Source organism: Panthera tigris, chromosome D4, assembly GCF_018350195.1.
Source record: "Panthera tigris isolate Pti1 chromosome D4, P.tigris_Pti1_mat1.1, whole genome shotgun sequence".
NCBI lineage: Eukaryota > Metazoa > Chordata > Mammalia > Carnivora > Felidae > Panthera > Panthera tigris.
In genome coordinates, this window is record NC_056672.1 from 40100530 (window position 1) to 40113855 (window position 13326).

At 39.2% G+C, this 13326-nt stretch overlaps 1 protein-coding gene across 1 annotated transcript in view; it reads right to left on the minus strand.

The window, feature by feature from the left end:
- TTC39B (tetratricopeptide repeat domain 39B) overlaps nucleotides 1-13326 on the minus strand; it is a 123143-nt gene that overhangs the window by 48463 nt on the left and 61354 nt on the right. Inside the window, 3 exon segments of the mRNA XM_042964232.1 lie at nucleotides 619-750; nucleotides 3389-3499; nucleotides 8073-8168. Coding sequence (XP_042820166.1) covers nucleotides 619-750; nucleotides 3389-3499; nucleotides 8073-8168 — 339 coding nt within the window.

Consider the following 13326-nt stretch of genomic DNA (forward strand, 5'->3'; position numbering starts at 1 on the left):
TATTGGGAAACTCTTCATTTGCAGGGTTGCAACATAATTACATGAGGATATAGTTTCACATTAAGTGTCACCAGTGCTGGTTAACAGCTGTTGCTGGGGTCTTGCTATACACACAGAGCAAAGATTAAAATAAAACTGAAAGTCCATCTCATTTTCACCAACCAGAAGTGTCCAGGTATGTCCTTTTACACAAATAAAACTCTCCCTTCCGAACAGGCAGCATCCGCCCGTAGAAAAAAAGAGAGTTCCTTGCTTGGCCTGGCTTGGCAGGCAGGAGCTGAATTCATCTGCGCCACGGAGACCCTTGGGAGATGCTTGCTGTGACTGAAGTTACCAATGGAAAAAAAAAAAAAAAAGGCGGGGGGGGGGAGGGGGGGACCCGTGGAGGCACAGATGCCAACTGCTTGGCCAAACAAGAATCTTCTATAATTCCCAACAGGAACTTTCAACTCTATTAGATACAACTACGTGAGGCCAGGAGGCTTGGAAGTACAAGTCCCTTACTACAATTGTGGCCACCTCCAAACAGAGCTTTCCATCAGAGTGTGACACTCACTCTGTCACACAGACATAAAGGTTTGTAGTTGCATCTCAAGTATTTAATTACTCGGTTCATACTTTTGGCAGGTCTGTAATGCATCCTTCATGGCAGAAATGCCATTTTGGATGTCCTGTTGCTCGAAGGTCAGGACGGCCTGCAACACCACAATAGTACTGTAGCCCAAGGCATGGTACATACTCTCCTTAGCCCTGGGGGGCAAAAAAAAAAAAAAAGGAATTAATATGTTTCAATGCAGTTTAAGAGCATTCAGGTCTTGTCTGATACTGACCAGAAGAAATCCTAGTAAAAACATATCATGACTTGTATAGCGATAAATTTCACTGAAATAATATAGACTGTGAAAGACACGTCCCAAAAAAAAAAAAAAAAAACTCAAGTATCAAGGACTTTGCAAATTACGCCCATGCAGGCAACACTGAATGTTCCAGGTTGAAGCAGAAGCTGACAATTGTTTTTCCCCATTTCAGCACAAGGGGGCAGCCTGCGGACTCTTTTAGTAGAAAACATTTCAAAGCAAATCAATTTTTCCCAAACACCGGGAATCTACTTCCTATCTTTAGTGCTGACAGAAGTACTAAAATACAAGCCACTGGAAATGTATTTTGGGACAGAGAGATTCTGATACATTTTTTGAAAGATAAAGACCCATTTTTAAAACCGGTTCATCTCCACTCCCAGCTGGAGGCCAAAGGGAAGCAAGACTTTTGCAATAAATTAGGTTGGCCACAAAGGGCCCAGACAAAAGTACATTCTAGACTTCGTATGTAATCTAATCCCATTATCCACAGTTCCTGAATAAAGTTCTTAATAATTCAAATTACTAAATTATCAGGAAGAACTGCTTAGACTCTTACGGGCATTAATTAGTCTTAAGGTATGACACATCCCAGACTCTCAGACTGTGAAAACCTTACCATCTCTTTTCTCAAAACTTCTCATCGTGTTATTTACAAGACTCAATTAGTTATTTACAAGACTTGAAATATTAATGCGCAGTTTTGTTTTTAATTCAAATATAATCCACCACAGCCCGCTACTATGCAAAATAAACACAAGCCACATTCTTCTTTTCCCTCATGGAAATACTCTAAACATCCTTTGGTAATTTGCAGTTTGTCCTGAATAGCAAGGTCACTGGCTGTTCAAAAGACCACAAAGGGTAACAGCAGCCCAAAGTTAATCATTTATTGTGGTCTTAAACCTCGCATTTTATTTATTTTTTTTTAATTTTTTTTTAATGTTTATTTTATTTTTGAGACAGGGAGAGACAGCATGAACAGGGGAGGGTCAGAGAGAGAGAGACACAGAATCTGAAACAGGCTCCAGGCTCTGAGCTGTCAGCACACAGCCTGACGCGGGGCTCGAACTCGTGGACCACGAGATCATGACCTGAGCCGAAGTCGGATGCTTAACCGACTGAGCCATCCAGGCGTCCCAAACCTCGCATTTTAAACCAAAAGCTCCAAGAGGGAAAAAAAAAAGTATGCAAGTGGGAAAACCTATGTTTAACAGTGAAACATGCATCAAGATGAGAGAATCTTGACTAAATAAAATACTCAATCACTTCTTGTCATTCCATGTTACCACCAGCTGGGGTGTCTGAGGCAGAGGAGAGTGGGGTCTTGTGTGAATAAAAAGTGAAGGAGACAGGCAGGCAGGCAGGCTGAGAGAGGAGAGACAAACAGAAAAAGGTAGGCAGGCAAAGAGGAGGAAGACCAGGAAGCAGAGACAGAAGATGGACAGAGAAAGAAGTCTGAGGGTCTGGGAAGGACAGAGGGAAACGAGGCAGGAGACAGGCAGGGTGGACAGTGTTGGAGACAACACTGGGCCATTTTCTCGGGCTGTAGCATCTCTTTTATCCTCTGGTCCTAACCCCTGAAATACTATGTGATCACAGCTCTTCTACATCTTAATAGAACTACCACACCAGCTTCTAGGGAGGTAATTTCATTTTCTTTATTGAAGTAGGTAGTGACACACAATGTCATTTTAGTTTTAGGTGTGCAATATAGCGATTCGGCAATTCTATACATTATGCAACACTCACCACAATGAGTGTAGGAGGACTGAAGGTCCATGATCAGAATCACATTACTCTACCGACCAAAGAAAGATTTCCGCTGTTGTACCCGAGCAACCTTCTAGAAAACTGTTATTAGAAGGTCTAAGTTTCATCCAAGTTAAGTGTTGCGTTTGAAGGCACAAGGTATGATTACTCCTGTCCAGCTACAGTCACACTGTGGAGTTGGGGACAGTGCTCAAGGTGACACCTAGTAAACGGGCTAAGCACAGGTTTTGCTGCCACATTTGAACAATTAACAGGTATTATCAACTGAAATTAAACTGCTTAACTTATTTATCACATAAATAGGGAGTCCCAATAACATTTTTTATTATCTTAAATTTCTTTTAAAGAAAAGTTCTTTTTAACATTTGAGATTAGTATATTCTAATTCTTCCCATCCCCATTTCAAAGGGAACTTCTGTCAAAGGTATTTAAGCTTTAGAGGCATATCCATTAAAGTATCTCACTGGAAAGAGCAAAATGAAACTCCACAAAACTATATGAGACGACAATATTTGAACACATATAGAAATTAAAATATGAGAATCAGAAACTTTCTACTGATTAAATTTGGAAAAAAACAAGATTTTTTTTTTTTTAACTGGATATTAAAACTGACCAAAAGTAAGGCGTCTCAACCAAATTTGCTTAGAAATATTCAGGTGGCAATGCAGATATGCTGACTGACAAGCAACATATCAAAGACTCATCAGAAACGTCTGTAAAAATGTATTTTATCTAAAAGAAATTAAGTTAATTACCATGGTCGAAGCAACTCTAAGGCATCCGTGAATTTGTTACTCAGAAATAAGTTCAATGCCACTGAACATTCTTCTAGGCCACACTTGAGATCCACCTTCACTGATGTTGACCTAAGGATCAAGAAAAAAATACATAGCATTTCAATAGCTTTTACTATTAGAAGTTGTTGCGGGTGGGTGTGTGTGTGTGTGTGTGTGTGTGTGTGTGTGTGTGTGTGTACCCTTTGGAGAAAGAAAGACTGGGATTCTAACCCTTCTGAAACCTTCTAAAGCCTTCCTTATCTGTAAAATGGGAATACCACCACCTTCGTGAAAATGTCATGAGGATGGAATAAATCAACAAATAAGGCTGATAGCCCTCACAAAGACCACAAGGGTGGGAACTACCTTGATTCATAGGACAGGGAAAGTTATTATGTTTTAGTTTGATTATGCAGGGGGAAAAATGTGCTTCAGTGGAAAACTGATTATCATCTAGACCGTAGAAGAGACTCCTTCAGATTGCTTTTGATTCTATAGGAACTGTCTTGCAACTCTGCACATTGTATTTTCTTTTTTAGTTTTTTTTTTTTCAATGTTTATTTTATTTCTGAGAGAGAGAGAGAGAGAGAGAGAGAGAGAGAGAGAGAGAGAGAGAGAGAGAGAGAGAGGACGAGTGCATGCACGCAAGCAGGGGAGGGGCAGAGAGAGAGGGAAACACAATCCGAAGCAGGCTCCAAGCTCCAAGCTGTCACCAAAGAGCCGGATGTGGGGCTCAAACCCACAAACCACGAGATCATGACCTAAGACTAAGTCGGATGCTTAACCGACTGAACCACCCAGGCCCTTTGTGTTTTCTTTTTTAATTTGAGTATAGTCAACACACAATGTTACATTAGTTTCAGGTATACAACACTGTGATTCAACTTCTCTATAGTTATGCTAACTGCTCACAAGTGTAGCTACCAGCTGTCACCATACAATGCTATTATAATATCATAAACTATATTCCCTATGCTGTGCCTTTTATGCCCATGACTTATTTGTTCTCTAAGTGGAAGCCTGTACCTCCCACTCTCTTTCACCCATTTTGCCCATTCACCCATGCCCCTTCCCTCTAGCCAACCATTAATTTGTTTTCTTTATTTATGAGTCTGAATCTGCATTTTTTTTGTTTATTCACTTGTTTTTTAGACTCCACATGTAAGTGAACTCATGATATTTGTCTTTCTCAATCTGATTTATTGCACTTAACATTATACCCTCCAGGTCTATCTGTGTTGTTGGAAATGGCAAGATCTCAACCTTTTTATGGCTGAGTAATATTCCATAGTACATATATACACCATCTTCTTTATCCATTAATCTGTGGACACTTAGGCTGCTTCCATATGTTGGCTGTTGTAAATAATGCTGCAATAAACATAGGGGTGCATATACCTTTTTGAATTAGTGTTTTCGTTTTCTTTAGGAAAATACCCAGTAGTGAATCATATGGTATTTCTACTTTCACTTTTTTGAGGAACTTCCATACTGTTTTCCACAGTGGCTATACCGTTTTACATTCCCAGCAACAATGCACAAGGGTTCCCGTTTCTCCACATCCTGGCCAACACTTACTATTTCTTCTCCCTCCCCCCCCGCCCCCCGCCACCCCCACCTTTTTTTAGGCATTCTGACAAGTATAACTGATACCTCACTGTGGTTTTGATTTGCATTTCCCTGATGATTAGTGATGTTTAGCATCTTTTCATGTGTCTTGGTCATCTGTATATCTTTTTGCAAAAATATCTATTCGGGTCCTCCAACCATTTTTTAATCAGTGTTTTTTTAGTGTTGCATCGCAACTCTGTAAATCATAACTAACTGATAGCAATGCAAAGTAACTGTTGTCTACAGACATGTAAACTCAGTAGGCAGGTTCAATGACCTTTTCTCCTTCCTGTAAGGAGTTAGTTTTGCTGACTTCGGACATTAATTTCAACGTTCCTTAAGTCCATATAAATTTGTGCTGTTTTGATTTCTCCTTTGAATCTATTATAACATCTGCCTAGCTCCCTCACTGATTAATGAGTTAAGCAAAATCTTTAACATGCGTTCGTTTTTATGTTTGTATAATCATTATGATTTTACCCTTTATTAAAAATTACCTGTTAGTTATTTATGACTGACAGAAGTTTTGCTCTTTAAAATCAGAGCCCTCTCCAAAATGTTTTGTGTAACAACTTTTAACAGGAAAATATTTCGGCAAGTAAATGAGCAGTATGATGATTTATTTAAAAGTACTTAAAGTCGAATTTCCATGCCACCAACCTCTCCAAATTCATGCCTTCAAACATGAAAACAAAATCCCACCTCAGTTACGTTTCTAGCAGCAGGCTGGCTAATGTAGGTGTTCTGAGCACATTTAAGGTAGGCGAGACTAAGCTATGATGTTCGACAGGATAGGCGTATTAAATGGATTTTTGAGGGGCGCCTGGGTGGCGCAGTCGGTTAAGCGTCCGACTTCAGCCAGGTCACGATCTTGCGGTCCGTGAGTTCGAGCCCCGCGTCAGGCTCTGGGCTGATGGCTCAGAGCCTGGAGCCTGTTTCTGATTCTGTGTCTCCCTCTCTCTCTGCCCCTCCCCCATTCATGCTCTGTCTCTCTCTGTCCCAAAAATAAATAAAACACGTTGAAAAAAAAAAATTTAAAAAAAAAAAATAAAATAAAATAAATGGATTTTTGATTTACAGTGGGTTTATTGGAACATAAGCCCATCATAAGTCAAGGAAGACCTATAAATGTTGATGCAGTAGTTACCTAGGAAACTATCAGATGACTTAGAGGTTAACTCTGAGGGAGAAAACTCCTACTTCTAAAGAAAGCTCAGATTTCCATAAGTAGGGACATATGGAATGAAAGAGTAATGTGAAAAATAAATGCCTAAAGATCCTCGGAAGTTATTTTCAACCTCATTTCCATTCATCAATCTTCAAATTATTGCACCCCGTCTCTGTACGGTGAGAGCCGAGTCTTGCGACAGGCTGCCAACTTCAGGAGTGTTACGAACACACTCACAAATAGCTGAGATTTCAAAGGCAGACTCTGAAATGCTAAAGATCTACTGTACAACTTAAAGTTCAATAAACCTGTAAGGACAGATAAAAAGCACTTTCTCGTGGTACTAAAGCATAGCTTTAACAGGGTTGCCTCAATAAATGATCATAAATGATAAAGGAACAACATACATTTTGAAAAAGAAACAATTAGTTACATTAATTGGAGAATAGGCAGGAAAAGAAAACATTACTTAGCAATTCAATGTGAAATTATTACAAAAAATATTAATGGACAGGAAAAATGTCATGATATATTAACTTTCAAAAAGCAGGTCACCAGGTTGGTTCAGTCAGTGAAGCGTGTGACGCTAGATCTCAGGGTTATGAGTTCAAACCCCACATTGGGTATAGAGATTAGGGAAAAATAAAATTAAAAAAAAAAAAAGGCAGACTACAAAAAAAAGGTGGAGGGGCAGGGCAAAAAATAATAATAAAATAAAAACGAGGTTACTAAATAGGATATTTAATATGATCCCAATTAATAAAAAATCAGTATCTCTATACATGAAGAAAAAAAGAAATAGTACCAAAACACAAAAAAGTTACAGTGATGGTAATACACATTTTATTTTCTCCTTTGTGCTTTTCTATATTTCCTGAATTTTCTATATTCAACATTTCTTAAAATGCTCCTTAAGCCAAGGTTATAAGAATATTAAGTAGAAAAATAATCATACTACAATATTCAATGAAAACCCTATGGTTGCATCCATATCAAAAAGTATATGCCCAGGGGGTGCCTGGGTGGCTCAGTAGGCTAAGCTTCCAACTCCTGATTTCAGCTCAGGTCATGATCTCACAGTTGGTGAGTTCAACCCCCGCGTTGGGCTCTGTGCTGACAGCAAGGAACATGCTTGGGATTCTCTCTCTCTCCCTCTCCCTCTGCCCCTCCCCTACTTGTGTGCACTCAAGCTCTCTTACTCTCTCTCTCAAAATAAGTAAACATTACACAGAAAAGAAAAGAGAGGAGAGGGGGGAAGGGGGAGGGGGAGGGGAAGAGGAAGGGAGGGAAAGGAAAAGGAAGGGGAGGGGGAGGGGAAGAGGAAGGGAGGAAAAGGAAAAGGAAGGGGAGGGGGAGGGGGAGGGGGAGGGGGAGGGGGAGGGGGAGGGAAGGGAAGGAAAAGAGAAAAGAGAAAAGAGAAAAGAGAAGAAAAGAAAAGAAAAGAAAAGAAAAGAAAAGAAAAGAAAAGAAAAAAAAAAAAAGATACATGCTGAGGAAAAAGACTAGAATGAAATACACCAAAATAACAGTCTGTGTTTAAGAGGTCATATTTACGGTGGCTGTTTCTCCTTTCTTCCATTTTCTTCAATGCCTGGCAATGTGGTTATATTATTTTATATGTGAAATTAATGATCTAAAACTTGTTTAAATAAAAGAGACTCAAAAGAGAGCTATGCCCCAAATGTTGTCATTTAGTTGTGCTCCTTTTGCTTTGACAGGGCCACCTCTTCAGAGTCCCTTGGCAGCTCCGTCTGCCCCTCCTAATTTGTCAAATGGACATCAGTCAGCAAAACACAAAGCCCTGTTCTAACATCAACATTACAATTCACCAACGGCTTGGACCGCTCTCCCAACATCCCTAAAACACCTGCACCTCTTCCTGACCTGTTCACGTTAGATGATCCGTGCCGTCCAGTGGACTGTTTTGTGTCAAGTGATGCAAAGGGTTGGCTGCTTGCTGCCATATCTGTGCGAGAAAACCTATTAATAAAAAAAGCAGAATGAGGTTTTTATTTCTTTGTCTTACAGGAAAAGACCACATAAATTCAAGTATACAACATAAGCCCTCCAATTATTTAGTACATCTCACCTCCATTTCTAATCAATTCGGAAAATCAAGTAACAAAAATCTATCTACTGTTACATGGTGAACATTCCTGAAACACAGCACCAATAAAATAACCTTTTTTTTCCTAGTACACACACACAAAAAAATCAACCAAAATCGGCTCCCCCAAAGCTCTCCACCCAAAGACAACAAGACAACATTGTATCTTGTATATAAATATCCTTCCAGAACTTTTCCCAAGTAAATCTATACAGATATTTTTATATTTTATTAAAATGGAATATTATTGAGGGGCACCTGGGTGGCTCAGTTGGTTAAGTGTCCAACTTTGGCTCATGATCTCACGGTCATGATCTCATGGTCCCTGAGTCCAAGCCCCATGTCGGGCTCTGTGCTGTCAGTTCAGAGCCTGGAGCCTCCTTCAGATTCTGTGTTCTCTCTCTCTCTCTCTCTCTCTCTCTCTCTCTCTCTGCCCCTCCCCCGGTCAGGCTCTGTCTCTCTGTCTCTCAAAAAATGAATAAATGTTTAAAAAAAATTTTTTTTCCATAAAAATAAATGGAATATTATTGAAAGGAAGGAAAAACTTTTCTCTGACCCTCTTAGAGTCCCCGGCTGGGTCTGAAGATAAAACGGACAAAGACTGATTATCAGGAGAAAAGCATATAAATTTTGTTGAACTGGTATAAGTATGTGAGGGCCTTCACAAGAGAATGAAGACCAGCAGGAAGTTTTCAAATCTGTGAAAAATTGGCAAGACAAAGGGCCTGGGGTAGGGGTAGAAAACGATGAAGTAACTAGGAAGATAAGGGTCACTTTCAAAGGCTTGCAGATACAAATGTCTTTCTCCAGTAAAAGGATAATTTATTTCCAGCCTTTAGGCAGAAAAGGGAGAGCTATTACAGTGTTTGCTCCTTCTAGATTGCCTTCAGCTCAAAATGATTTACAGGTCAAACAGGCATATTTTGGGGTGATATATTCTAGTTTCCTTCATTGTATGTTTAATTTATCCTGAATCTTTTCTTATAGTTACTGTAACATAATTTGTTACCTGCCCCTTATTTTGGGGGCATGTAAATTGCTCCCGATGTTTTGCGATTACAAACAATATTGTAATAAGCTCTTTACTGACTTGCCTGATCGTTTCCTGAGGATAAATTCTTGAGTTAAAGAGCGTGTGTTTTGTTAGGGATCCTCTTTTTAAAAACAGCTTCATTTCTCATTATATATACACCACAGAGTTCTACAGTAACATTCAGGAGGTGGAGACTGATCTGGTTGGCAGACGCTTAGGCCATTTCATCAACCCAGGGCTCCCACCACAGACACATGGAGGCGGGGCCGTGCTAGAAAAGGAAATTTTCATGGAGTAAGAATAAGCTCCCCCGCCCCCAACGCCCGTATTGTAATAGAATCACCAGCCTCCTGCTTCCGTTCTTAACTGTACCCAAGCCTAGAGAGAAAAGGGCTATTGACTGCCCTTTTAGGAAAGCTTTATTTTTTTTTTAAATTCTAAGATGTGCAATGCCCTCAGTTAAGTGGAGTTTGATTATAGCCCACCTTTCAGACCTCCCAATGCCTTGTAATATTTTATATTCAACATTCATCTTGTCTTGAATATATCAAGTTCCCAAAATTTTATACATCAGGTTAGGGGAAAATCAAGGTTCTTCTTACAAAGGTGGTTGGATGTGGGTGGTAGGAGAAAAGAAAACCCCACAGCTAGGAAGAAATGTACTTTAGGCTGGTTATTTTCCATCACAAGACTATTTCACCAGAATAGAGGAAGCACTGAGCACTTACATAAACCAGACTCTAGGGCAGTGACAGCTACCTCTGCTTAGGAGCACAAAGGAAAAAGATCTATTCAAAAGGTCATCTATCCATTTGGACCACTCTTGCCCATCTGTTCTATTACAGATTTATTTATAAGGGCCAGCAAAACATGGTCTCTGAAATTACTGTACCATTTACCTTCAGTTTTAATTACAAAATTCTCCTCAATTTCAAATTTTGAAATTTTTATTTAATGAAAACTAATTATTTTCCTTTAACATTTCTGATTTTGAGGGCATACTTAGAAACAACCTCCCTCCATAAACATTATATACCATAATTTTACCAGTGCTATTACCTTTTAATATTCAATTTTTTGATCTATTTATATAATTTGAATATATAGTACAAGAGAGTGCTGTGTATTTTTTAATCTTTGGCATTTTTCCCAAGACAATTTTTAAAAGACCATATCTTTTGCCCCAGTGATTTGACAATATATGACATACCATATATATAAAACACTAAAATTTATTAAGTTCTGCTAAATTCAAGCCTGCTATGCCAGGTAAATGCTGCATGTTTGAGAGTTACAATTACAGTGTCTTCACCAGACACGATAGACTTGAATTTAGCAGAACTTAATTATTAATAATGTTAGATTTTATTCACATATTCAGAGGTATAAAAGTTTAGATTAGATCCTTCTAGTCCTTTATGTTTTTGTATACATGTCCATGAAGTCCCAGAAACTCTACAGTATTTTAAAATTTGTACTAATATCCCTGTAAGTATATCACGCTACAAACTGATTTTTTTTATTCAATGCTATTTTTTGATGTAGACCTAATTCACTCACCTACACTACATCATATTTCATCAAGAACCTATTTTCTTCTTTTTTTATGATAAATGCTTCCAATACAGAGAGAAAATGACAGGAGTATATCTGGAATCTTTTGCATACAGTGAGAGCTAAATTCAATTGTTTCCCACATGGATAGGCAATTATCCCAACACCAATGAATAACTCATCCTTCAGCTACTCTTGGCTTGGAAATAACACAAAAGGAAGAGCACACATCCTCTCAACGCTCTTGGAGCAGTAACAGGTGCACCAAGGAATATTTCTTTTTTTTTTTTTTAATTTATTTTTAAATGTTTATTTATTTTGAAAGGAGGGGGTAGTAAAGAGAGAGGGAGAGAGAATCCCAAGCAGGCTCCACACTGTCAGCACAGAACCTCATGCGGGGCTCATTCTCACAGACCATGAGATCATGACCTAAGCAGAAATCAAGAGTCAGAGGCTTAGCCATAACTGCCTGAGAGACCCAGGCATCCCAGGAATTCTGTAAGGCATATATACCTTTGCTTGATTTGTTATTTACTACCAATTAAGGTTCACATTATGTAACAGAAGAGATTAACTTGTAGATTTTTTGGTCTGGTAATTCTGCAGATAATTTGGTAAGGTTATAGTTTTACTGCCTTGCAGGAGATTAGTAAATTTTGCGTATAATAAAAAACCTTATTCCAACATTCTTCAGTTACCCAAATGCTCTTGGAACCAGTTTTAACATCTTGCTGATTTCCTCATTGATAAATAAATCTCTGACATTGTTAAAAGGAAAATCACAGGCCCAAAATGGCGTCACTTAGGCTGAGTCCCAAACTGGGGTTTAATAACTAATCCTACTCTAGATTCAACCTCCCCCAGAAAGGCAGTCTTAACCAGTTGGTCAGGAAATTTCCCCATCTGGGGCCAATGAGTCTGCCTCACTGAGTGGCCAGAAGGGCATTCCCCATCCCCCAGAGGAAGATGAGGTCATCTGCATGATAAGACCTGTCGCTATTCCTCCTAAGGGAGAGAAATCTCATCTGGAACAATCCTTTTCTTTGGTAATAACTTTCTGGCCCCCACCTTCTCCCTATAAAAACCTTCCCTTTTCTTACAACTCCTCTACTTGCTAGATGGGATGCTGCCCAATTCATCAATCTCTTAATGAAGCCAATTAGATCTTCAAATTTACTGGGTTGAATTTTGGGGGTTTTTGTGTTTTTATTTTTTTAATGTTTATTTATTTCTGAGAGAGAGCGCGCGCAAGCATGAGTGGGGGAGGTGCGGAGAGAGGGAGACACAAAATCCCAAACAGGCTCCAGGCTCTGAGCTGCCAGCACAGAGCCCGATGTGGGGCTGGAACTCATGAACTAAGAGATCGTGACCTGAGCAGAAAATGGACGCTGAACCAACTGAGTCACCCAGGCGCCCCTGAATTTTGGGTTGTTTTTTTTTTTTTAACACTATCTCTACAATACTACATTTCCACATCTATACACATTTATTCAGGTCTGATCTTATTTCCTTTACTAAAGGTTTCTATTATATGGAACACTGCTCTGATGTTCAGATATCCTCCATGCAAAACGATCCTTAGATCACTTCAGTTTTATAATCTGTACCACCAAAGTGAGCACAATTGTTAAAAATTTAGGGGTGCCTGGGTGGCTCAGGCGGTTAAGCGTCCGACTTCTTCTACTCAGGTAGAAGATCTTGCGGTTTGAGAGTTGGAGCCCCGCCGTCGGGCTCTGTGCTGACAGCTCTGAGCCTGGAGCCTGCTTCAGATTCTGTCTCCTCCTCTCTCTGCCCTCCCCTGCTCATACTCTGGCTCTGTCTCTCAATAATAAATAAACGTTAAAAAAAATTTAAAAAAAAAATTTAACCAAGGGGCACCTGGCTGGCTCAGTCAGTAGAGCATGCAACTCTTGATATCAAGGTCATGAGGACAAGCCCCACGTTGCATTACTTAAAAAATAAGAAAGATTAAAAAAACAATTTAACCAAATAGAATGACTTGTCTGTTCTACTCCTATGCAAGGTATTATATTCAGAAGTTAAAAGAAATGTATTTTCAGCTGGTGAAAAATACTGTGATTAGGTTGACAGAGCCTAGGAAAAACAATACATTATATCTCAATTACAGGGATGAGTATGTTGGAACATTTGTCCTTCTCTTGCCCTGATTTTACTGCTTTATTTTTTTTTAAGTTTTTAAACAGCTTCACTGAGATATAAATTCACAGACCATACAATTCTCCCATTTAAAGTATACAATCAATGGCTTTTAGTATGTTCTTAGAGGTGTGCAACTATCACCACAATCTGTATTTTGTCACTCGAAAGAAACTCTGTCCATCCATTAGCTGTCACTCCACATTTCCCCCTCCATCTCTTGTTTTAGGCAGTCACCCATCTGCTTTCAATATGAACAGATTTTTCTTGGTCTGGACATTTCATAT